Raw genomic sequence first — 24,632 nt, forward strand, 5'->3', positions numbered from 1 at the left:
TAGAAACAAAGGAGTAAGATATTTTTTTCTTTTATTTGATAGATAATTCCCGAGAACTTCAGTATTTTCACTTTGATTCGGGAAATGCGAACACAGAGGCCTTCATTAGTTCAAACTCAGGTATGGACTGTGGTGAATGGATCATAACATGTGTCTGAGTCTTGCTCTACCTCTCTGTTTAATAGTAAGGATCCAAAATCAGCTGATTCCTTAGTCATAACACCAATTTACTATTAAGTACATTAGTCTGTTCCCATTTTCTCTAACTCTGAATATCCCAATATTTTTTCTGGTATCCCTTGCCGTGGGTCAAATTCTTTTCATCCCTTATATTTTACTTTCCAGAAAATATTGAGAAACCAATATAATATTTCTTACAAAATATGTTTTAAAAAAACCCACCTCAACAAGTTTTTGACTTCCTAGAAAGAAATAGTTGGTTCATATTAATTTGAAACTTTGTAGTAGTAATTTATCTCTGAAACCATAGAAAATCAGAGATATTTCTACTTCAGTAGGTGGTAACAGAATCTATAGCATGCAGTCTATGCTCGTTTTAGGAAATAATGAAAAATGAAGGTAAAATCAACCATTATCCCATCACCTATGTAGCCACTGGTACTATTTTCCTATAGTCTCTCCTGGTCCTTATTCTATGCATACTTTTTTAAAAAACATAATTACAATCACACTATATATATGATTATATATGTATCACAAAATTTGAACCCAGCCCACATTGCTCACACTCACTCATCACTCCATTAGTAATGCTCTTTCCCTTTTCTCCTCTCCTTTCCAAGTTCAAGTTCTCCCTCCTAGGTGAAACAATACCAGCCTGAATCTCTCACTTTCTACAATATTTAATTTCACCCATATTTCCTCACCAATAATTTTACCCACATATCTAATTGGTCTCCATGTTGAAGATACAGTTTATCATTCACCCATTCATTCATTCATCACACATTTATTGATATTAGGGATCAGTCACTCTTGCATAATTTGTTAGAACTACTTTTTACTGCTTAAATAGCAAAACCCTAACGTGTTTAAGGCAAATTAACTGACACATAGGTTTAGAGGTAAAACGATTGACAGTGGCAGTTCAGATATTTTCATCTAGAAGCTGTGAATTGAAGGGAAAAAATGAAGAGCTATTATAATATAAACATTCTGTTTGGCCCACACAGGTTTTCCACTAATAGCTAGTGGAAAAAATAATTTTTTTTCATGTGTTGACTGTAGGTGTGTTCTATATTCAATCTGTGAGGGGGAAAGTTTATATGAAATGAAAGCATAGTTTAGGGCTGTCAGAGTTAAGAGAAAGCTGATCCATGTCAATGTACACAACCAAGTTGTATAATATTAAATTGTAATACTGAATCAATAAATAAAACCATACCCATTTCAGAAAAAGTCCAAATCTAGCCTATTTTTAAGAGTTGGAAGAGAGCTGAAATAATTTTAAGTTAGTCTTCATATTTTGGCTTTATCAACGACTAGTGGAACAAATATCTTACCAGTTGTACCTGCTTGTTCTGACACTACTCTAACCAGGAAATAGCACAGTAACCAAACGAGTGTTTCCTGTGTGATTTTTCTCTATGAAGAAATTTAAAGAGTGTACCAATGGTCATGTTGGTTGACATCGACTGTTCATTGTTCTCCTGCTAAAATTATCTTTGGAAAAAGTTGTGCTTTATTTGTATAAGATTGTGTAAAGAGTCAGGGGAAAACCCTGACTAGGCCCATTCAGATGGAAGGTACATACAAAATCAAGTGTTTGAGCAGGTATGGAGTCAAAAATGGAGTAGTAAAAACCCATAAACATTGTAAATGTAGAGGACTCATTTCTCTATAATGAAATAATTTTATAACCATACATTTTCAAACTCTATTCAACAGTCTTCTTTGATGTCTTTGCTAAGACATAATTTCAGCAGTTTGATCTCAGTGCACTAAACTGAGTCAGAAGATACGGGTTCTAACCCAAATCCTGGAAATTACTTCTGAATAACCTTGGACAAATAGTCTATAAACAGGAATGACATCCTAGCTTGTTTATAGGTTAATTATAAGGGTCAAGTTAAATGTTACATATTAAAACCATCTATCTACCGTTTTCCAGAAAAGGTAAAGGTGGCTTGCACACACACAAAAATGCATCCAATATTAGATAAAAATTTTAACACATGAGCAAGGAAAACAGAAATAGAGGGATGAAGATAGAGAGAAAGATAAGTAAGAAAAGGAGGATAGAACATAGAAAACATGCTGCAAGTTCCTTCCTTGTATATTAGTTAGAGGTAGATCAAATATTTAGCTGTTCCTAGCAGCCTAAAAGTGCTCTGAAATCTGAAACGGGCTATACAAGCACAAGGCACTGTCGTTGAACTAATGTGAATGGTCTCTTCAGGTTTGCTAGCCCAGGATTTGATTGGTGTCCATATTTCTGAAATCAGGTTCTGTAGTTTACCAAGTTTTTTGTTTGTTTTCCTTTGTTCCGGTTTGTGATGCTCCCCAGAAACAGTATGAACTGGTCTACAAAGCCGTCATAGAACTATTTAAGAGGCATATGGATGTCATCAGAGATAGACACTCTGGAACAGAGGTAAACTTTAAATTTGATGTTTTTGTTTTTGTTTTTTAAAGATGAGATTTGGTGAAAGGATCTTAGGTTCGTTGCAGGACTTAGCTTATTACTTATCATCATAACTAAATTGGAGTGTCCGATCCAATGTGCATGGGCTGCGCTGCAAATCTCCTGTGGAGAACACAAATAATTGAAGTATTTTAACTTAGAAAATTTGGCCTTTGGTTAACCTCTTGCATACAACTTTTAGCTAAATTTAGAAACCATAGGTGTGAAAGAGCAAGCATATATTCTGTTCCCATGTTTTAGACAGTTGTGTGGTGAGTTAGAAATGAGAGTGACAGTTACAAAGCGAAACCATAATTGAGTACTGATGTAATTTTTCAGGTTACACTAGCCTCCTTTTTATTGCGTGTGTCTCATCAAGTTTTGATAATGTTTTAGGATATCCAAAGGACTTTTAGCTGAAGGCCTTAGGTATAAAAGCAATTATGATTTGACCAAATTCCAATTCAAAAATATTGGGCATTCTAGGATGTGCTATTTTGATCTTATCTCAAAAGTTGGTAAGTCAAATATTTACTGTGTAATCACAAAGTATTAGGTTCTGAACAAACCTTAAGAAAACAAACTTGCTGGCTTACCTTCCCAGGGTGTGTGTGTGTGCGTGTGTGTATATATATAAATTTAATTTTTATATCACATTTTGGATTGTTAACATGAAAATATTCACCAAAGACCTACTGTTTTCACAGTATTAAGAATACAAAATATATAAGAGATGACCCTGATCATAATTTTATCAGTTCATTATGGAACATGGAAAGGGAAAGATAGCCAAAAAAACAGTTGAGGATAGGGAATGAATTAAGCAATCCTATACTTAATGTTAACTCCAAGGGAACACAACATGGTGGAAGATGATGGAAATAAAAGTATAATTGCCAGAAAATGTTACTTATATCCTATTTGTGACTATATCATTGGCTAGTACTGCCCGAACAAGGTTAAATAATAGAAGTGATATGGATGACCGAATTTAATGGGCAGGATTATTATTATTATTATTATTAATTATTATTATTATTATTATTATTATTATTTTGCCTCCGTACCTGCATCTACTAAGTGTGATGCTGACTTGATTGGAGATGTTTATATTTTAATTGTTTAAAGAAAGTATTCATTGATTTCTATTTTATTAAGAATCTTTTTCAGAAAAAATGTTAAATTCAGTCAATTGCATATGTTTGCATTTGTGGAATGATCACAATGATTTTCTCCTTTAACCTATTAAAATCAAGCCATCCTTCTACTCTTAGGAAAACCCTTCCAGAACAAAAAAATATTTTATAATGTGTTGCTAGAGCATGTGGGCTAATAGTTTATTTAGGTTTCAGGAATTGTCAATACTCAAATTTAGCCCAGTGGCCATGCTGTGACTCCAGTCAGTTGGGTTATTTGGAGTGGGTCTTTAGTCAGTAAATTGGAACATGGGTACATGGCTCAAGCTCCCACTGAAGAAACTGGTTAAAGATCGCCAAGAGAACTTCTGTTTCTGGGAAGAGTGAGTAGATATACTTTTCCTTATTCCTCCCACTAAGTGCAACCAAAAAACCCTGGACATTATATTTAAAACAAATATAAGAAGGCAGACCAGCTAGGGACTTGTGACCCAAGAAAAGACATGATGGGGAGTTCCTTGGATTTTCCTTTGCCTCATATATTCCAGGCTTAGAATTGAAGAAGCCAATAACCTGGAAATGACAACAGTACAGACAAAAGAAGACTAACAAGAGCCTACTCTCTCTAGCCAAAGGACCAGGAAAGGGGTGGCCCAGCAAGGCATAAGACTTTTATCTTTCTGAAATATATTTTCATTGATTTTAGAGAGGAAGGGAGAGGGATAGAAACATCAGTGATGAGAGAGAATCACTGATAGGCTGCCACCTGCATGCCCCCTACTGGGGATCAAGCCCGCAACTCAGGCATGTGCCCTTGGCCAGAATCGAACCTGCAACCCTTCAGTCCGCAGGCCGACGCTCTATCCAGTGAGCCAAACCGGCTAGGTAGGGCAAGGCGTAAGACTTTTAGATAATAACCACTCTACTCTAGTCAACACCAAATTTAAAAAATGGCCCCCAACCCCATCCATGCCAGCAAAGGCTGAGTGCAGCGCCTAGAACCCCATCCCCTAGATTGTAATAAAGTTCTGGGGTGGCATCAGAAAGGTCAAGTAGAGAGCTAGGACTTTCATTCCCAGTGGCCTGCAATGTGTTTTGCCTGCAGTGCCAGTGGCGACCACATGGGGAGCCTGAGCTTCCACCTGGCAGAAACGCGGCACCGCCATGCCTCCCTACTGAAGTAAGGTCAGAGGAGACCTCATGGACAGTCAGGACCGTCACCATCATCCAACAATAATGAGGCCAGTTCCACCACAATGTCAGAGATGACATGGGAGCCTCTCCCATGGTGTCTTCCCTTGAGTATCCACAGATTAAATGAGGAGACTGGCGGAGGTAGATTTTACCTGGTAGTAACAAGTTAGCAGCACCCCCTTCTCCTGTCAGAATGGAGTAAAAACAAACAAAGGAACAGCTAAAAGAGAAGGTTAAACTAAGATACAGAGCCTCATATCTCAAACCAAGTGAATAAAAGATCAATAGATGGCAACACTGAGCTGACAGAGATGTTAGAATTATCTGACAAAAATTTTATTTTTTATTCTCTTTTTTTATTATTTATTTTGACAAGGATTTTAAAGCAGCCTTGATAAAAATGCTTCAATGAGCAATTACAAACATGCTTAAAACAAATGACGAAAAACAAAAACAAAAAAGCAAATGAATAAATAGAAAGGCTTAGCAAAGAAATATAAAGACTCAGAAAAAAAACAACCAGAAAATATAAAGAAGAAATGAAATTTTAGAACTGAAAAATATAGTAACTGAAACAAAATAGCTTAGTAGATAGGCTCAATAAAAGAATGCAGGGTATAGAAGAAAGAATTAGTGAATTGGAAGATAGAACAATAGAAATTGCCCAACCTGGACAACAGAAATAAAATAGACTAAAAAACAAACAAAAAACAGAACCTTAGGGAACTAAGGAACTATCACAAAAAGTTTAGCATTTGTGTCATTGAAATCTAAGAAGCAGAGGAGAAAAAAGGCAAAGCTATAAACGTACTGAAAGATTCATCATAATTAAACCTCTGAACCTAAAGACAAAGATTATAGAACGTAGCCAGAGAAAAAAAACGATCTTAACTGTAGGAGGAAAATAATTAGAATGACAATGGATTTGTCATCAGAAACCATGGAGGCCAGAAGGAAGTAGCACAATATTTTTCAGGTACTGAAAGAAAAGAATTCTCAACTCAGAATCCTACACCCAGTGAAAATATCCTTCAGGAATGAAGGGGTAATCAAGACATTCTCAGATGAAGAAAAACTAAGAGAATTTGTCACCAGTAGACTTACGCTAAAAAAATAGCAAAGGAAGTTTCTTAAACAGAAAGGAAATTATGAAAGAAGGAAGAACATGGTAAGCAAAAACATGGGTAAACAAAATAGGTTTTCCTTCTTTTAAGTTTTCTAAATTTTTTGATGATTGAAGCAAAATTATAACACTATCTGATATGGTTTTAAATGTATCAGAGAACATATGTAAGACAATGACATTATATGCAGGGAAGAGTTAAGAATGCCAAGGGGAAAAATAATGAATGCCAAGGGAGGTAAGGTTTCTGTACTAACTAGCAAAATGATAAGTAGACAGTGATAAGTTATGTATAGTTAATGTAATACCAAGAGCTACAGCTACAAAAGCTATACCAAAACATTTCTTTAAAAAACTATACATAAGATCAAATTCTGAAAAAGGCAGGAAAGAGAAATGTGAAATGGAGAGAACAAACAGAAAAAAATAAAATAAAATGGCAGACTTAAGCCCGAACATTCAAAATTACACTAAATTTAGCCCAGCGAATGTTGCTCAGTGGTTGAATGTCGATTTATGAACCAGGAAGTCACAGTTCGATTCCTGGTCAGGGCACATGCCCAGATTGTGTGCTCGATCCTAGTGTGGGGCGTGCAGGAGGCAGCTTATCAATGATTCTCATCATTGATATTTCTATCTCTCCCCCTCTCTCTTCCTCTCTGAAATCAATAAAAATATTTTAAACAAAAAAAGTAATAACTACACTAAATGTAAGTAGTGTAAATACACCAGTTAACAGACAGACTGACAAAGTGTATTGAAAACTTGACTCAACTATTTGCTGTCTGTAAGATACACACTTCCAATATAAGGTTGGTTTAAAGGATTGGAAAAAAAGATATATCATGTAAACACGAATAAAAGGTAAGCAGGAGTAGCTCTACAGGCTGGGGCAAAAGTAGGTTTACAGTTGTTTGCATGGAAAATAATACAATAATTAATAAATAATGGTACAAGAATAAACTCTGTGTTTCACATCCTCACAGCTGTAAACCTACTTTTGCCTCACCCTGTATTAATATCAGATAAAATAGAGCAAAGAAAGTTATCACAGATAGGGAGGGACATTTTATAACACTAAAAGGGTTTATTCACCAATAAGACATAGCAATCCTAAGTGCATATGGACCAAACAGAGATGTAAAATATGTGAAACAAAAACTGATAGAAGTGAAAGGAGAAATAGACAAATCCACCGTTATAGTTGGAGACCTCCAATATCCCTTTCTCAACAATTGATAGAAAAACTTGACAGAAAATCAGCAAGGACTCAACAATACCATCAACCAACCAGATCAAATAGATATTTTTAGAACACTCCACCCAATAACACATGATGTGCTGATGGAACGTATAGCAAGATGAACCATACCATGGGCCATTCAACAATCTGAAATATTTAAAAGAATTGAAACTATAAAAAATGTATTCTCTAACCACAATGAAATCAAACTGAAAGCCAATAACAGGAAGATAACAGGAAAAGATCCAAAAATTGGAAATTAGCCACATTCTTCTCAATAATCCATTGAGTCAAAGAGGAAGTATCAAGAAACATTTTTTTAAATGAATTGAACTGAATAAAAATGAAAATACACGCCAAAATTTGTGGGCCAGAGCTATAACAGTGCTGACAGGGAAGTTTATAGCACTCCAAATGCATACATTAGAAAACAGTAAAAGTCTCAAATCAATAATCTGAGCTTCCACTCTGAGAATCTAGAAAACAAAAAGAGCCAAAAAAAAAAAAAAATCAATGACAATAGATAAAAATCAGTGAACCAAAGAGCTGGTCCCTTGAAAAGACCAATAAAGTTTACAGACCTCGAGGAATACTAATAAAGGGGGGGAAGGGGCATACGCATGTGGCGGGGGAGATACCATGATCATGAAGGTGGTTTTCCCAGGGCGAGGCTTATCCATTGCACTCCGGATGTGCTGACTCTTGCAATTTCCCCAAATGTGGGAAACTCGACTGCATAATTTGTTGTAGTGGGGAACTGTGTTCTCACTCTTCCCTAAAAAAAGAGAAAGAAAAAAAGGACAGAGATGAAAATTACCAATATTAGGAATGAAACAGGGGATATCGCTACAGGCTCTGCAGATATCAGAAGGGTAATTAATAAAGGAATGTAGTATAAGCAGCTCAACACATATAAATTTCACCCCTTAGACAAAATGAAATGGGTTATTTCCTTGAAAAACACAGACTACCACAACTCACTCAATATGAAATAGATATTTGAATAGCCCCATAATGATTAAGGAAACTGAATTTGCCATTTGAAAACTCCCCCAAAAGAAATCTTCTGGTCCACATAGTTTCACTTGAGAATTCTACCAAATGTTTGATGAATAATTAACACCAATTTTATACATTCTGTACCAGAAAGCAGAAGAGAAGGAGACACTTCCTCATTCATATTTTACCATTTTAAAGTGTATAATGTAGTGGCATTAAGTACTCCTACAATGTGTATGACAGTCACTGTTTATTTCTAAAAAATTTTCATCATCCAAATCAATACCCTCCTGCCCCAATACCTTGTAACTTCTTTTTGTCTCTATGAATTTGCCTATTCTAGATACATTGTATAAGTGGAGTCACATACTTATTCTTTTTTATCTGGCTTATTTCATGCAGCATGTTTTCAAGGTTCATTCATTTTGCAACATGTATCAGAAGTTTTTTTATGGCTGTATAATAGTCCATTGTGTGTGCATACCGATTTTGTTTCAACGGGCACTTGGTTGTCTCCAACTTTTAGCTATTATAAAATTGATGTAAAAAATATTTGTTCAAGACGCTACTTTAAATTTTTTGGGTGTATACCATTAAGTGGAATTATTGGATTATATTGTAATTTTGTTTAATTTTTTAAGGTCCTGTCATATTGTTTTTCACTGTGACTGCAAAATTTTACATCCCCATGAGAAATGCACAAGGTTTCCAATTTGGCCAATACTTAGTATTTTCTGGTTTTTTTGTTTTGTTTTGTTTTTTAGATAATAGCCATCCTAATAAGTGTGAAGTGGTATCTCATAGTTTTGATTTGCATTTCCCAAATGATTAGTGATGTTAAGCACCTTTTTGTGTGATTATGTTGTTTGAGTGTTTAATCTACAATATATTTGCACATGTTTGTTTTTTTTCTATTGTTGATTTCTAGCTTCAATTCACTGTGATTTAAAAAGATACTTTTAAAATTTAGTAAGACTTGTTTTGTGGCCATATGGTCTATCCTGGAGAAAGTTCCATATATGTTTGAGAAGAATGTGCATGTTGTTGGGTGGAGTATTGTATGTGTGTCTGTTAGGCCTAATTGGTTTATGGCGTTGCTCATGTCTGCCCTGTATTTCCTTATTGATCTTCTGTTTCATTGTTCTATCCATTATTGGCAGTGGAGTAGTAAAGCCTCTGACTCAGTTTACTAGGCCTGCTGGAACATGTACCACAGACTGAGGAGGGCTCAAACAACAAGTCTATTTTCTCAGTTTTGGAGGCAGGAAGTCCAAAATCAAGGTGTCAGCAAGAGCCGTGCTCTCTCTCTCTCTCTCTCACAGCTCTAGGGAAATAAATCTTCCTTGCCTCTTCCTAGTTCCTGGCATTTGCCAGCAATTCTTGGTGTTCATTGGCTTGCAGATACATTACTCCTGTTTCTGTCTCCATCATTACATGGTGTTCTCCCTAAGTGTCTCTGAGAGTGTTTTCTCTTCTTATAAGGGCACAAGTCATGGTGTTAGGGCCCACCCTAACCCAGCATGACCTCATCTTAACTAATTATATCTGCAAAGGCCCTACTTCCAAATAAGGTCAGTTAATATCAGGGGTATGTTAAATTTTAACATATCTTTTTGAAAGTCACAATCAAACCCATAAGAGGTGGAATCTTACAATTGCTGATGACTTTTTTTTTTTTTTACATTTAAACATCTCTGAAATCAAGATACAGTTTTCACTCAATGGTACCTTGGGTTCCATGAGCCTCAGTAACAAAATTCATAATATGATAATTGCTATGAAGAAAATATAGGTTGAGAGTGGCTGGGCAAGTGTGTGGGAGTGTGATTGTAGGTTGCGTGTTCAGGGAAGGTTTCCTTATGCAGCTGACATTTAAGTAGAAAATAATTACTTAGAAAGAGCCAGCCATGCAAAATCTGGAGCAAGTGTATTTCAACCAGAGGGAACAGAAAGTGTAAAGGCCTTGAATTGGAAACACGTTTACTATGCTTAAGCAATGGCGAAAACCAATTGTAGCTGGAGCATTGTAAGGAAGAAAAGGTAGAAGAATATGAGGTAGGTATGGGGACCTAATAAACACCTATTAACATTCAGAGTTAAGATGCTGAGACTTCTGAAGGTAGAGCGTTCTTAGGAATAAAGCTACTCCCAAGAACATTTTAAGACGCCCCCATTTTAAAAGGTGATTAAGTAAATCCTTTCTAATTTCTATAACACTGTCAATCCTTTATTCTCATCCGTTTGGTCTCAGTTTGTGAACATGCTCTTGTTGGGTTCAATGTTTTGGAAATTCATCTAACTCTTTTATGAATTATTTTGTTTTTATATTTTCTGAAAAATAACTTTCCAGCCTTATGAATATAAAATATCACACTTTCATTGCTTCACTTAAAAAGCAATCTCAGCCCTGACCGGTTTGGCTCAGTGGGTAGAGCGTCGGCCTGCGGACTCAAGGGTCCCAGGTTCGATTCCGGTCAAGGGCATGTGCCTTGGTTGCAGGCACATCCCCAGTGGGGAGTGTGCAGGAGGTGGCTGATCACTGTTTCTCTCTCATCGATGTTTCTAACTCTCTATCCCGCTCCCTTCCTCTCTAAAAAAATAAAATAAAAAATAAAAATAAATAAAAATAAAAAGCAATCTCTTATTTTTCTTGAAGATTCAAGCAAAGTATCCAGTTCCTGAGCAAAATCCCAGTCTGGAAGCAAATGCTTATTCTCCTGATTTACCAAAAAGGTGAGTATAATTTTACATATCTACATGCTGTCTAATTGTGTCTCAGGGGCATATCTCATGCTTATCACTCATTGTGATGCTGGGAAAAGCTATGGAAGCAGCCTTCCGGGGTTATGATATCATTATTTCTTCCTCTTGGTTTTGGCAGCATGAAAGAAGCAGAAGTGATGAACCGACAGAGCAAACAAAGGATTCAGGTGAAAAACGCAAAAGCTCCTTCCTTTGAGCCGAGGACTTCTGAAATAAGTGAAAAGGGAGGGTTGGCTTTGCACCCTGCTAAACAGAATAGTTCTTGTGAGTTTTTGGAACTAAATTATGGTTGTAACAAAAATGCTGGCACAACCCTGAAATGGGAGACAAAGGCATTTCCAATAGTTGGGGAGCCTCTTCAGAAATACCAAAGTTTGGACTTGAGCTCTGTTCTGCTTGGAGCAGGTCCTGATTCTAAACCTGTGAATGCAGCAGGAAGATATTTCAACGCAAAGGGGCCAATAACACGGACCAAGTCAACTCCCTTTGAACTGATACAACAGAGAGACACCAATGAGCTGGGCATGAAGGACAAGTGTTCTTGTTTGGCATCTCAACCGAATAGTTCTTGTTTTGAGCAGGCTCAAAAAGCGATGCACGTTTCTTCAGCAGAACTGAATTATTCGCTGTCACGTGACTCAAAGCACCAAGTGTGCAATGCCTCCAGTGCAAAGCAGCATGACGCTAGGGCTTTCAATGCACATTCCCACATGTCTTTAGTGGATAGTCCTTATTTTCCATCGTCTCCAAGAAGTGCTGGCTCTAAGATGTCTCTTGATTTACCCGAGGAACAAGCTAGAACTGTGTTACCTTGTTCTTCGTTGCCAACATCCTCTGCAACCCTATTTTCTTATTATGATCCAGATGATTCTTTAGCACTGAATCCTCCAACCAATTTCCCCTCCACACTGAACCAAGAGATAGCAGATGTCGGTAAGTTATTTTTAAAAGCTTACATGGCATTTTATTTTTTAAAAAATCTTTATTGTTGGAAGTACTATATATGTTCCCCTTTATCCCCCATTGACCCCTTCAAGCCCACCCCTGCTCCTGCCCCTGCCCTAGGCCTTCACCACTCAACTGTCTGTGTCCATGGATTATACAAATATGCATACAAGTTGTTTGGTTGATCTCTTCCCATCCACCCACCCAACCCCACCTTCCCTTTGAGATTCACAGTCTGTTTATATGGCATTTTAGATTTCACTTTGTTTCTACAAAAGATTTGGTTTCTTCTCATCCTCCCCCTTGTCCTTCTCTGCTTCCTTCTCCTTCTAAGAAATAAATCCCAGGAGTGTTTTAATGCTGTGATAAATTGAAAATAGCAAACACAAACATGTAACATTCCATGATCCATATGATCTATGATCCATCATCCATGCCAGGGGTGGGGAACCTTTTTTCTGCAAGGGCCATTTGGATATTTATAATATCATTTGCCGGTCATACAAAATCATCAACTTAAAAATCAGCCTGCTATATTTGGTGAAACATTTAATTAACTCACCCCTAGTGCCTTGGAAGGCCAGACCAAATTATTTCTCCAGCCTTATATGGGCCAGACATTCCCCATCCCTGATATGAAGCCAACAGGAGTGCTTTTAAAGGAGGCAGTTCTCATTCCTGGAAACGTATATGAAAGGTCCACAATTTTCCCTTCACACACAGAAGCAACTACCAAATGAGTTTAAGAAAAGATATGACCTATGGCACTACATGGTCACTCAGAGTTTTTACTGCCCAACCATGTGGCTATACTTGCTGAGGCGGTTGCAAAAAGAGAACCTAGTTTCCTCCTGCCCTCTTATAATAACTTAGTAGGTGAGAATATGTGTTCCATATTCTGTGTAGGATTTTTTAAAAATACATATTTTTATTGATTTCAGAGAGGAAGGGAGAAGGAGAGAGAGATAGAAACATCAATGATGAGAGAGAATAATTGATTGGTTGCTTCCTGCATGCCCCACACTGGGGCTCGAGCCAGGGACCCAGGCCTGTGCCCTGACTAGGAACCTTTTGATTCATAGGTTGATGATGAACCACTGAGACACGCCAGCTGGGCTCTGGGTGGGATTTTAATCATAAATATACCTTTACTTTCATACTTTATTTTACAATTCTATACTAGTATTTTTGCATATTATACATATTGTTTTACTGGGTGGTTTGATAATAGATTTAAATATCCTGTTAGAGATGATTATAAGTTGGCTGTGAGAGGAAAAAAGCAAAGAGTAAATTTAACTCTCTTAGGTGTATCATCAGAAATTTATTAAAAATGTTTTACCTGAATAGGAAGTAGAAAGAGCTTTTACTCTATAACATTATTGTATAGTAGTGTCTTAATAAATGTGTCGACACATAGGTTTGTTACAAAAAATACTTTATCTGGATCTAGTTCCTTCTTTGGTTAGATTATTTTATATATTTTGATCTTGTTTTATAATTTAAAGGAATTTTACTTTTCTAGGTACCTATAATACGTTAAATTCTCTGAACATCAATGTTAAAAGACAAATCCTTATCTTCAAGGGTTGTAAGAACATTTACATGTGTGCCATCTGGTGGCAGTTTCTTATAATAGCATTACATTTTTCTATAAAAATTCTGAATATTTCTACAGAAATATAGAATACAACATTGTTTTTTAATAGACAAAAAGACATACATATTCTTCATCCTTGTAGAATGAATAAGAGATACTACAATCTTTTTGATTTCACCAAGTCTGTAACAATCTCTGGCATGTCAAAATGCTTTTATGATGCTGTATTGTATATTCTATGTAAAACAAAAGGAAGAGTTATGTAATTTAAGTTAATATAATATTTTGTTATGTTAGCTGATACTCAGTGACTCAATCAAAATACTTTTGGGCTTTTAACAGAAATCATACATTTTGAAGAAGCATAAAGCTCCTGGGTTTGCAACTTAAGATGAGAGAATTTATTTTGCTTTTTCCTTGAGTGAACAGATACCAGCTTAAACATTGTAATGGCACTTGATGGGATTTCCATCAAGTTGAAATGTAAGAATTTTCTTTGGATTTTCCTAATTAAAAATTATAATTCTACTTCTGACATTTTGGATAGCAACTTCTCCAAAAATAGACGATGAAACACCCCCTCCACTTCCTGAGCGGACACCTGAATCTTTCATTGTGGTAGAGGAAGCTGGTGAGTATCATTCAGTAAGTAACACAAAGCTAGGTTACTAATACTTCTCAAGTCCTTTCAATGTTGTACGCGCTATTGCTGAGTAACATTTGCTGTCTAAAAGAATTACAACTCTCCTAAGAATTGGACCATATTTACTTCCTTCCAGGAGAAGTCCCACTGCATGTTCCCCAATCTTTACCTTCAGCTGGGATGACAAAAATTGGAACATCACTAGAATGGAGTGGAACACCTAAATCCAGCAAACCTGATGACTTGGTGAGACTCAGGCCAATCAAGGTCCATAACTTCTTTTTTTCTGACTCATTTGGATTCGACAGACTATAGTCCTACTGCTTGTATTTTTAACACCTATCAGCCAATAAATATTAAGTAGATACTACTTATAAAACAATGTGCTAGAGGATGCATAAGATCCAATTATTGCCCTTAAGAAACTCATAGTCTAGCCGTGGAGATATAGGGTGTATATACAAGTATTGTTGTCTATTTATAATAATAAAAGCATAATATGCTAATTAGACCAGACAGCTGAATGACATTCCGGACAACCTTCCGGATGAAGCCGGGGCTGCGAGGGCTGAGCCCCTTGCACGAATTTCATGCATTGGGCCTCTAGTTTATTATAACAAGGCAAATATGACCAGTGCCATGGGAAAGAGAAGAGACTTGAAAGTGTGGGAGATCCCTTCAGGTCGGAAGTGGTAAATGAAAACACAGTGAAAGTGGAAACATTTGAGCTGATTCTTGAAGGATACTTAAAGCAAAAGTAAATGTTTCATAAGTAGGTAGCTTGTTTGCAATAGTCATTTGGTTGACTGTATTGTGTTAGCTGTGATAACGTATTATAGAGAGTAAATTTTTGAGTGACACATGTTCATATTATTTGAGTTAAACCTTTTGGAATAATGTTCCCTGCCTCTAGAAGAAAACTCTACACTTTCAACAATCTGTTATGCATTTGTATATATTATATGAACCAACTCTCTTACAATTTAAGAGATCATAAAAGTAATTAACTAAAACAGTTAAACATGCCTACAATCACAATGTAGTAGGCAAATACTCTGTACCTTTTTAATTATACTTTTAATTTACTAGTAATTGTTATTATTATTGTTAATAATATTCTACAAGTAATGGTGTTTCAATTAACAATTCCCAGAGAAAAGAAAATTCACTCCTTTTTCAATGTCATGAAGTAATTTCCATTTCAACAATTTACCCTCAATTAAATTTTCAGGAAATGTTCTGAGTAGAAAGGAAATAGGTCAAAACAGAATAAATTTAGGACCAACTGTCGTGACATATAAAAATCACTAAGAGTTGATGTCTTTTCATAACTCAGCACACTTACATGTTATAAAAAATAGGGTCAACATTTCATAACTATCTTTATCCGTATATGCAATATAACTTCAAAAATGCCATGCATTGCTTTGAGTTTGTAAATTTGTGTACATATTCTTCCTTCACTTTTCCTTTCTCTCTCTCTCTCTCTCTCTTTTTTTTTAGATTGTAAAACTCCGGAATCCCATATCAGGTAAATAAGTTCTCATAGCTTTAGATGAGATGTTAGCCCTAAGCATCTGTACTGTGAGAATGGCTCATTAAGTTTAGAGTAATTCACCTCAGGAGATGGCATGCTTCCCATAATAGCTTCCACTGTTTATTGATCTGTTTCTGGGTTTCCCAGGCTAGGAGTTTTGCTTTGTTTCAGGATGCTCTGTAAGAACTAGAAACTTAATTCAATTCGGGTTCAGTTTCTTTGGAAAAACACTTTTGTAAGTGAGCTACAAGTTTGTGGCGAATGAGAGGCTCAATGGCTAAAGAGCTGGAAGGACAAACTCCTGAGGCTCCAGTCATAGTTCAGATAATTTTTTATTTGGTTGCTGTAGGTTAATATTGAGAAGTTGGAAAAGTTATACAAAATCAAAGAGGGGTCTTTCCTGGAGACTTTAAGTGATGGATGTTTTTGCTTATTGTGCCCTGTTCTCATCACAGATCTGCATGAAGATCGCTCTTCTCCTCCCCCTCCACTCCCAGAAAGGACCCGAGAGTCCTTCTTCCTCGCTGACGAGGACTGTAAGTGCAGCACTTTCTCTCCAAAAAGTTGTAGAAATAAGACTGTTAAAAGGCTAACAATAAAGTGGGACCTAAATGAAAAAGGTACAAGAAATGATTAAGTGAGATAAAAATAAGACATTTTAAAGGCCCATACTGTATTGTAAAAGTAGTGCATAAAAAAGCCAAGCCAAGAATTACTAGATATATACTTATATAAAACCTGATAGCTTAGGAAGCTATGCAACAAATTACTTTTTTTTTCAGGTATGCAGGCTCAACCTATGGAGACTTATTCTGCCAGCTGTCCTAACACCGTGGAAAATTCAACATCTTCAAAACAAACATTGAAGACTCCTGGAAAATGTTTCACAAGGAGTAAGGTAAAAAAGATAGGAGTTTATGGAAATACACCAGAAGCTTTTCATTACTGGAAGTGTCACCTAACCCGCTACTCCCTTCTCTCCCACCAGCTGCCGGCATTAAGATGGAAAATTAGATTAAATATGGTCACTAACATTGTTGGTCTCATGACAATTAAAATTAATAGAAGGAGCCCTAACTGGTTTGGCTCAGTGGATAGAGCGTCAGCCTGCGGACTGAAGGGTCCCAGGTTCGATTCCAGTCAAGGGCATGTACCTTGGTTGTGGGCACATCCCCAGTAGAGGGTGTGCAGGAGGCAGCTGATCGATGTTTCTCTCTCATCAATGTTTCTAACTCTCTCTCTCTCCCTTCCTCTCTATAAAAAATCAATAAAATATATTTAAAAAAAAATAAAATAGATGGAAACAAACAACAAAAAAATACAACTTAGTTTAAAGCCTGCCTAATAAAACCGTCAACTTTTTTTTTGCTACTGGAATGAGACAAACTGATTCCAAAGTTCATATGGGGGGGATAAAAAGAGCAAGAATGGCCAGTAAACTCAAAAAATTAAAAATAGAAGTAACAGCAGTGGAAGGAGGGTTGGTTGCCTTACCCGACATTAAAACATTGTAAAGCCTCAATTATTAAAATGGTATGATATTGGTGTATGAAAAAAACACATACCAGCATAGCAGATGGGAAGTCCAGAAACAGATTTAAATATGTATAAGAATTTAGTATATGATTAAAGATGGATGTTTTAATTGTTGTTGGATAAATTGGATAAGCACCTGAAAAAAAATAGGATCCATATCTCACAGCTATACCAGGATATATTCTAGATGGATAAAAGATTTAAGTGTTAAAAAAAAAAGAGAGAAACAAAAACCAACCCAAAAAAAGTACTAAAGAAACTTGGAAATTTTACTTTACAACCTGGGAGTGGGAATGACTCAAAATCCAGGAGCCATAAGAAGAGAGATTTATAAATCCACTTAAATAAAATAGAAAATTTCTGCATGGCAAAAATAAAAATAAACTTAAAATCAAAAGACAAGGAACAAATTGGAGAAAAATATCTGCAACTGGCATCATAGCCAAGGAGTTATTTCTTTTTAAAAAAATGTATTTTTATTGATTTCAGAGAGGAAGGGAGAAGGAGAGAGATGGAAACATCAATGATAAGAGAACCATTGATCGGCTACCTCCTGCACACCCCCACCCTCACCCCCCCGGGGATCGAGCCTGCAACCCTGGCATGTGCCCTTGACTGGAATTGAACCTGGGACCCTTCAGTCCACAGGCTGATGCTCTACCCATTGAGCAAAACCAGCCAGGGCTTTTCTTTAATATATAAAGGCTCCTAGAAATTCATTGGTGATAACTTTAATAGAAAAGAGGGCAAAAAAACAAAAAACAAAACAACCCCATGATCCAATAGTTTAAGCCAAATAAATATGCACGGTCTGCCCTTTAAACATTTGACATGTTCAACCTCACTCATAATAAGAGAAATACAAATTAAGACCACTCTGACATAGTGTTTTTCATTCATCAGAATGGCAAATTCCAAAGTCCGACTACATTCTTTGTTAGGCAGACTGTGAAAATAAGCACATGCCTGCATTGGTGGGAAAGTCAAGTGGTGTAACTTCTATGGAGGACAATCTAACAATATCAAATGCATGTACTCTTTGACCCACTTCTAGGAATTTATCCTTCAAATATGTGTGTACATATATGAAACGAAGGGTATACCAGGTTATTTACTGAAAAATTATTTATAAGAGCAGGCGATTAGGAACAACATAAATATTAATCATTAAGGAAATTGATTAAATAAATCATGGTATGTGCAGAAATTGGAATACTATGAAGGTTAAAAAATGAAGTCTCTCACTATATTTATTATAATCATTAACTATTGCTTAAAAGGAACAAAATATGATTTATATCTGTATTCTGTATTCATATGTAACTGGGAGGATACATAAGAAGCTAATAACGATGGCTTTATGTGGGGGAGGGTTAGGAAACTGGGTAGATGGAAAATAAGAATGGTAGCATTTTTACTAAGATAACTTGAATAATAAATAAAGGATTTATTTCTTAAAATCAAAATAAAATTTTTCAAAAAAAGAGAATTTATTACATATCTATTATGTAGAAGAATACATTTCTGTTAGGTGTTAGGAAAATAGAAATGTCATAGAGGACATCTACCTGCCCTTGAGAAGAGGACAGTTAATCTACTGAACAGAATGCCTACATAAGAAACAATCTGGCCGAAACCGGTTTGGCTCAGTGGATAGAGCGTCGGCCTGCGGACTGAAAGGTCCCAGGTTCGATTCCGGTCAAGGGCATGTACCTGGGTTGCAGGCATATCCCCAGTGGGGGATGTGCAGGAGGCAGCTGATCGATGTTTCTCTCTCATCGATGTTTCTAACTCTCTATCTCTCTCCCTTCCTCTCTGTAAAAAATCAATAAAATATATTTAAAAAAAGAAATAATCTGAAAATTATCAAGAGGCATTGAATATTACAGAACAGATTAAAAATGTACGTGCTAAGGATATGTGGAGAAAAACATGTGGGTAGGTAATTTTATGTGGAGAAAAGAAAAAATGTGGGTAGGTTCTTTATGAACGAGGCAGAGTCCATGGGTTTGCTGAAAGAAAGGTGAAGGAAGTGGCATGGCTAACAGTATGGAGTGGACCCTAGGAAATGGAGTACAGAATACGGTTGGTAAACATTCCCGGCTAGAATGGGAGTGGCTGTGTGTCACAGCTATCTTCAGAAGGCATCGCGGATTCTGGAATGGTCCCCAAAAAGAAACGTAGAAACTGTTTTCCCCTGATATTCTGATACACTATTTCTAAATACATAGTGTCATTCTCATATGGGTGGGGTAAAGAGTGAAATAAAATCAAGTGGAGACTTTGCACTGAGTTTAAAATGGCAAAATGGTTTTGTACACTTTGATGGCTCTTATTAAAGGAAATTAATCCTTTTGACTGACATCTGTATTTCTACTTGATTAAAGTAGTTTGGATTTCACACCAAAAATCAACACTTTCCTCTTCTTCATTTTTGCAGAGTTTGAAAATTTTGCGGAACATGAAAAAGAGTAAGCTTCTTTATACTTATTTTTTAGAATATGTATACTACTTTCATGATTATTTAATTCTTCCTTATATAACCACTCTATGAAAAGTTAATATTATTCCTAAACAGAAGCTTGCTTGGGTCCTATGGGTCAGATCACCCCCAAACATTGCACTGTGCTGGGCTCCACAGTGATAATATAATACTGAGTACGGAGTGAAGGGTTGGGCGGGGGTGTGTGGAATAATAGAATGCTGTTTGTCACTTTCTACTCATCCTAAGATGCTGGCACCCAAGTGTGTTATTTAAAATTCCCAGCAGTCTAACCTCAGATGTATTTTCTTTGAAAACAGTCACAGCAAAGCATATTGTGAAACAAATGTGTTGATTTAATAAAGTAAGCAAAGTATTGAGTCATTTCTATTTTTACCAAGTATTATTAGCAATAGTCTGTTGCTTACTACTTTTGCTATATTGTAATGAAAACAAACTCAAAGACTCCTGAAACGGTGGGAATTTGATTATCTTAGAAATCCTTATTTATAACTATAAAGTATATAAAACATGGTGATACAATTGTTGTTTATATATATGTATATATTTATTGATTTCAGAGAGGAAGGGAGAGGGAGAGAGAGAGATAGAAACATCAATAATGAGAGAGAATCATTGATTGGCTGCCTCCTGCACACCCACACTATGGATCAAGCCCGCAACACAGGCGATTGAATTGTGACCTCCTGGTTCATAGATCGATGCTCAACCACTGAGCCACGCTGGCTGAGCGATGGTGATAGTTTTACAAATTTGATCAATTTGGTTAATCATCAAGGACCAAACAGTTGGTTGGTATTTTAGGGAGGGACAAAATACTGAGAAAACTTGATGTAAGGTATTATCCAAGTGAGAAGGTTGATAGCTGAATCTGACTCTTTTCTCCTGAGTTCTCACTCTATCTTTCCATAAACTTGTGCCAGGCTGCTCTCATTGCCACCACACTTGATCTCCGAAATGAACTGATTTCTCACGTATGATGACTAAGTATAATGGAACAGTAAGATGGCTAAAGCCAGTCAAAAGAGAATTTAAGCATTTCAACAGGAGGAAATTATAGTATAAAACAGGAGAATTAAACAGCTTAAAAAAAAAAAGCAATGAGTGACTTGAATAGCCAAAGATTTATTTGATCAATTTAGCTTATGAAATACACAGGTTTCTTTTTCTAAAAGAACATATCAGCCTGGCCGGTGTGGCTCAGTGGTTGAGCATCAACCTATGAACCAGGAGGTCTTGGTCAAATTCCCAGTCAAGGCACATGCCTGGATTGCAGGCTTGATCCCAGTGGGGGACTTGCAGGAGGCGGCTAATAGATGATTCTCTATCATCTTTGATGTTTCTGTCTCCATCGTCAGTGCCTAGCCCAATGCTTGGCATATAGTAAGTATTCAAGAAATATATTTTTAATTGAATCTGACTGAAATTCAGTATGTACTTTAGTGATTCATACTCAAGTACTTCCATGAATGGGGAGATGTTTCTAGAATCCTAGTATTAGGTATGTGTATATGAACATACACAGTCCTAACACTGTATTCTGAAAAATGTTGAAAACAAAACAAAAAATGACTAATAATTTCTCCCCAGTTATATGCTGCTTCTTAGAAAGTTTATACGAACCTGAAATTATCTTTTTTCACTGCTAGACAGTACTCCCGCAAAACGTGGGACATGTTTTCACTGGATTGCTTTCAAAATTGGGCAGAAACTGACGCCTCAATATTAAGGTTCTGGGAAGAGAAACACTATATATTTTGAGCCTACCAAGAAGTAGCTAAATGGCAAAACAAAGAAGCATAGTGCTCTGGGGAGATGAGATTCTGGGCCTAACTAGAATCATCTATAATGGGAAAAAGGCAGCCTGGAAAGTGAAGAAAGATATTACAGGAGTAGAGGACAGTGTAAGAAAAATCACAGGCTTTGCCATGGATGATCTGCTGTGGAGAACAAATGATTTGAGTAAGGGTGTGCATGGTGATGGGTGGTGAACACACAATAGAATATACAGATGTGTATTATAGAATTTACCCCTGAATCTTATACAACCTTATTAGCCAATGTCATCGCAATAGATTCAATAAAAAGGTAAAAAGTTATCTCAGTTTGTCTTTATTCTTTCCCTCACATTTTTTCTTTTCATTCTAGGTCTCTGTACTTCTTCCTCACCAAACAAGCCTGCAGACTCTGTTCAGTCAAGTAACTCCAGCTCCTTGCTAAATTTTGGTATGTGTGTTATTTTACAACACAGTTTATGTGTACCTAAATTATTCTTTTATAGTATAAGAGATACAACTTTAAATAGGATTTGAGGTTGCATGTATAGGTCCTTATATTTATATTCTTTTTCATGCAATTTATCTTTTTATTTTTGACCCCAGCTACCGCTTAACATCTTACATACCACTATGTATTCTATTACATGGATTTGCCTAGCATATGCAGAAAATAAAGCTAGGTAACCAAATGGTTCAGATGTAAGCAACACATGAGTTAGGATGTGTCAGGCATTGTGCTGGATGCTTTAATAAATATCTCACTGATGCTTTCAGCAGTTCTGCAGGGCCTACCCACAATTTTGCAAGATGATGATGCAATGAAAGGTTCAGGAACATCTTCAAGCTTACCACTCTCTGTTCTCCTTTTGTATTTCAAATCTTTCATTGCTCACTTTGCACTCCTAAAGCGGCTAAGTGTAAGAGAACCTTGAAAATATCCTCCATCAAAGAAAAGAGAAGTCATGTGTTGCTGAAGTGATAAAGAACCAACCGTCATTACTCTTCATATATTTTGAAAGGACGAAGAAAAAGCCATCATTGGTTGTGCAACATTTTTGCATTGTCCATCTTTGGGATAGCTGAGGGGGGATTGTTTGAGGGAGAGATATAAATGATTAGCTACATACTTAGTTCTCCAGGATTGTTTATTACTTTATTTTTTCTAAGCTTTTCAAACATAAGCTCTCAGTAAATGGAGGGCTTTCTGGACTGAAGCAGAAGTATAAGTGAATTTAATACAATCTATATGTATAAAAGCCTAGGTGACCGAATGACCGAACACCCGGACGACTGAACAACCAAACAACTGGTCAACTGGTCGCTTTGACATACACTGACCACCAGGGGGCAGACACTCAATGCAGGAGCTGCCTCCTGGTGGTCAGCACGCTCCCATAGCCAACCTCCCGCGGCCCATCGCCCCAGCCCGCCCCAATGGCCCTGATCAGGTTGGCTGGCCTACCTCCCGTGGCCCCGATTGGCCCTGATTGCTGGTCAGGCCAAGGGACCCCAGCCATTCACGAATTTGTGCACTGGGCCTCTAGTAATCTTATCAAGCAACTAGAGGCCCGGTACATGAAATTCATGCACTGGAGGGGCCCCTCAGCCCAGCCTGCGCCCCCTCACAGTCCAGGGCTCTTGCAGTCCGGGATGCCTCGCTCCTTACTGCCCGCCTGCTGCTCCTTAGCGCTACTGCAGAGGCAGGAGAGGCTCCCACCACCACCACTGTGCTCGCCAGCCATGAGCCCAGCTTCTGTGCTCCCCCTGTGGGAATACACTGACCACCAGGGGGCAACTCCTGAGTTGAGCGTCTGACCCCTAGTGGTTAGTGTGCATCCTAGCGACCAGTTGTTCTGTGGTTCAGCCAATTTGCATATTAGGGTTTTAATATATAGGATAATGCTTATTTTTCTGAAATTGAAATTTCCCAGTGTTATTTTTTTGATAAGTTAGTGGTAGGTGAAAAGATGTAGATAAAGGATTTTATTTTGCAAGTCAAATTAAAATATAGGCAAAGTTCATGAGTAGACTTTTTTCCCCCCCAAGAAACACAGATAAATGGCCAACAGGTACATGGAAAGATGCTCAACATCATTAATCATCAGGGAAATGCAAACCAAAACCACAATGAGATGTCACCTCACACCTGTTAGAATGGTCATTATCAAAGGCAAGAGACAAGTGTGGGTGAGGCTGTGGATAGAAATGTAAATAGTCCAGTCACTATGGAAAAAAGTATGAAAGTTCCTCAAAAAATTAAAACTATAAGTACCATGTGGCCCAGAAATTCTACTTTTAAATATAAACCCAGAGGAAATGAAATCATTATCTCAAAAGAGATACTGCACCCCATGTTCACTGCATTATTTACAGTAGCCAAAACACAGAACTCATGTGTCCATTGACAGATGAATGGATAAAGAAAATGGATAAAGGTAAGTTATAGATGTGAATATTATTTATCCATAAAAAAAGAAGGAAATCTTGCCTTTTGCAACAATATGAATGGACCTTGAGGGCATTATGCTAAGTGAATAAGTCATACATACTGTGTGTTCTTATATGTGGAATCTAAAATGGCTGAATTCATAGAAATACAGGGCAGAATGGTGGTCGCCTGGGCTGCGGGGATGGGGAAAAATGGGGAAATGTTGGTTAAAGGGTACAAACTTCCAGGTATAAGATGAGTAAGTTTTGGGGACTTAATGAACAGCATGATAACGATAACTAACAGTTCTGTATTATACACTTGAAAGTTGAAGAGTGTAAACCTTAATCACCACAAAAAATGGTAATTATGTGAGGGGATAGAGGTGTTAGTTAACTATATGTGTATCAAATCACCATGTTGTACATTTTAAACTTAGATACAGAGCAGGGCAAAAGTAGGTTTACAGTTGTGAGTAAGCAAAACACAGAGCTTATTCTTGTATTATTATTTATTATTGTATTGTTTTCCATCCAAACAGCTGTAAACCTACTTTTGGC

General features: G+C 36.9%; 1 protein-coding gene, 1 long non-coding RNA gene and 1 other non-coding gene across 4 annotated transcripts in view; 2 read left to right on the top strand and 1 right to left on the bottom strand.

Moving 5' to 3' along the window:
• Positions 1 to 24,632, top strand: part of PTPN22 (protein tyrosine phosphatase non-receptor type 22) — a 42,599-nt gene that overhangs the window by 16,889 nt on the left and 1,078 nt on the right. For both annotated transcript variants that reach the window (XM_059675529.1, XM_059675530.1), the window contains exons 10-20: positions 43 to 120; positions 2,528 to 2,614; positions 10,996 to 11,072; positions 11,221 to 12,035; positions 14,195 to 14,278; positions 14,427 to 14,536; positions 15,794 to 15,821; positions 16,283 to 16,363; positions 16,610 to 16,725; positions 19,804 to 19,834; positions 22,015 to 22,092. In XM_059675529.1, the coding sequence (XP_059531512.1) occupies positions 43 to 120; positions 2,528 to 2,614; positions 10,996 to 11,072; positions 11,221 to 12,035; positions 14,195 to 14,278; positions 14,427 to 14,536; positions 15,794 to 15,821; positions 16,283 to 16,363; positions 16,610 to 16,725; positions 19,804 to 19,834; positions 22,015 to 22,092 (1,585 nt within the window). The remainder of the gene's footprint in view (positions 1 to 42; positions 121 to 2,527; positions 2,615 to 10,995; positions 11,073 to 11,220; positions 12,036 to 14,194; positions 14,279 to 14,426; positions 14,537 to 15,793; positions 15,822 to 16,282; positions 16,364 to 16,609; positions 16,726 to 19,803; positions 19,835 to 22,014; positions 22,093 to 24,632) is intronic.
• On the bottom strand, positions 7,643 to 24,283 carry LOC132221308 (uncharacterized). Its single transcript, XR_009449943.1, has 3 exons — positions 24,194 to 24,283; positions 7,979 to 8,115; positions 7,643 to 7,816 (listed from the first exon to the last, which is right to left on the bottom strand). It is a non-coding gene; the product is annotated as an uncharacterized LOC132221308 (long non-coding RNA).
• On the top strand, positions 7,955 to 8,118 carry LOC132221482 (U1 spliceosomal RNA). The gene has a single exon (XR_009450014.1). It is a non-coding gene; the product is annotated as a U1 spliceosomal RNA (small nuclear RNA).

Source organism: Myotis daubentonii, chromosome 18, assembly GCF_963259705.1.
Source record: "Myotis daubentonii chromosome 18, mMyoDau2.1, whole genome shotgun sequence".
In the NCBI taxonomy this organism is placed as follows: domain Eukaryota; kingdom Metazoa; phylum Chordata; class Mammalia; order Chiroptera; family Vespertilionidae; genus Myotis; species Myotis daubentonii.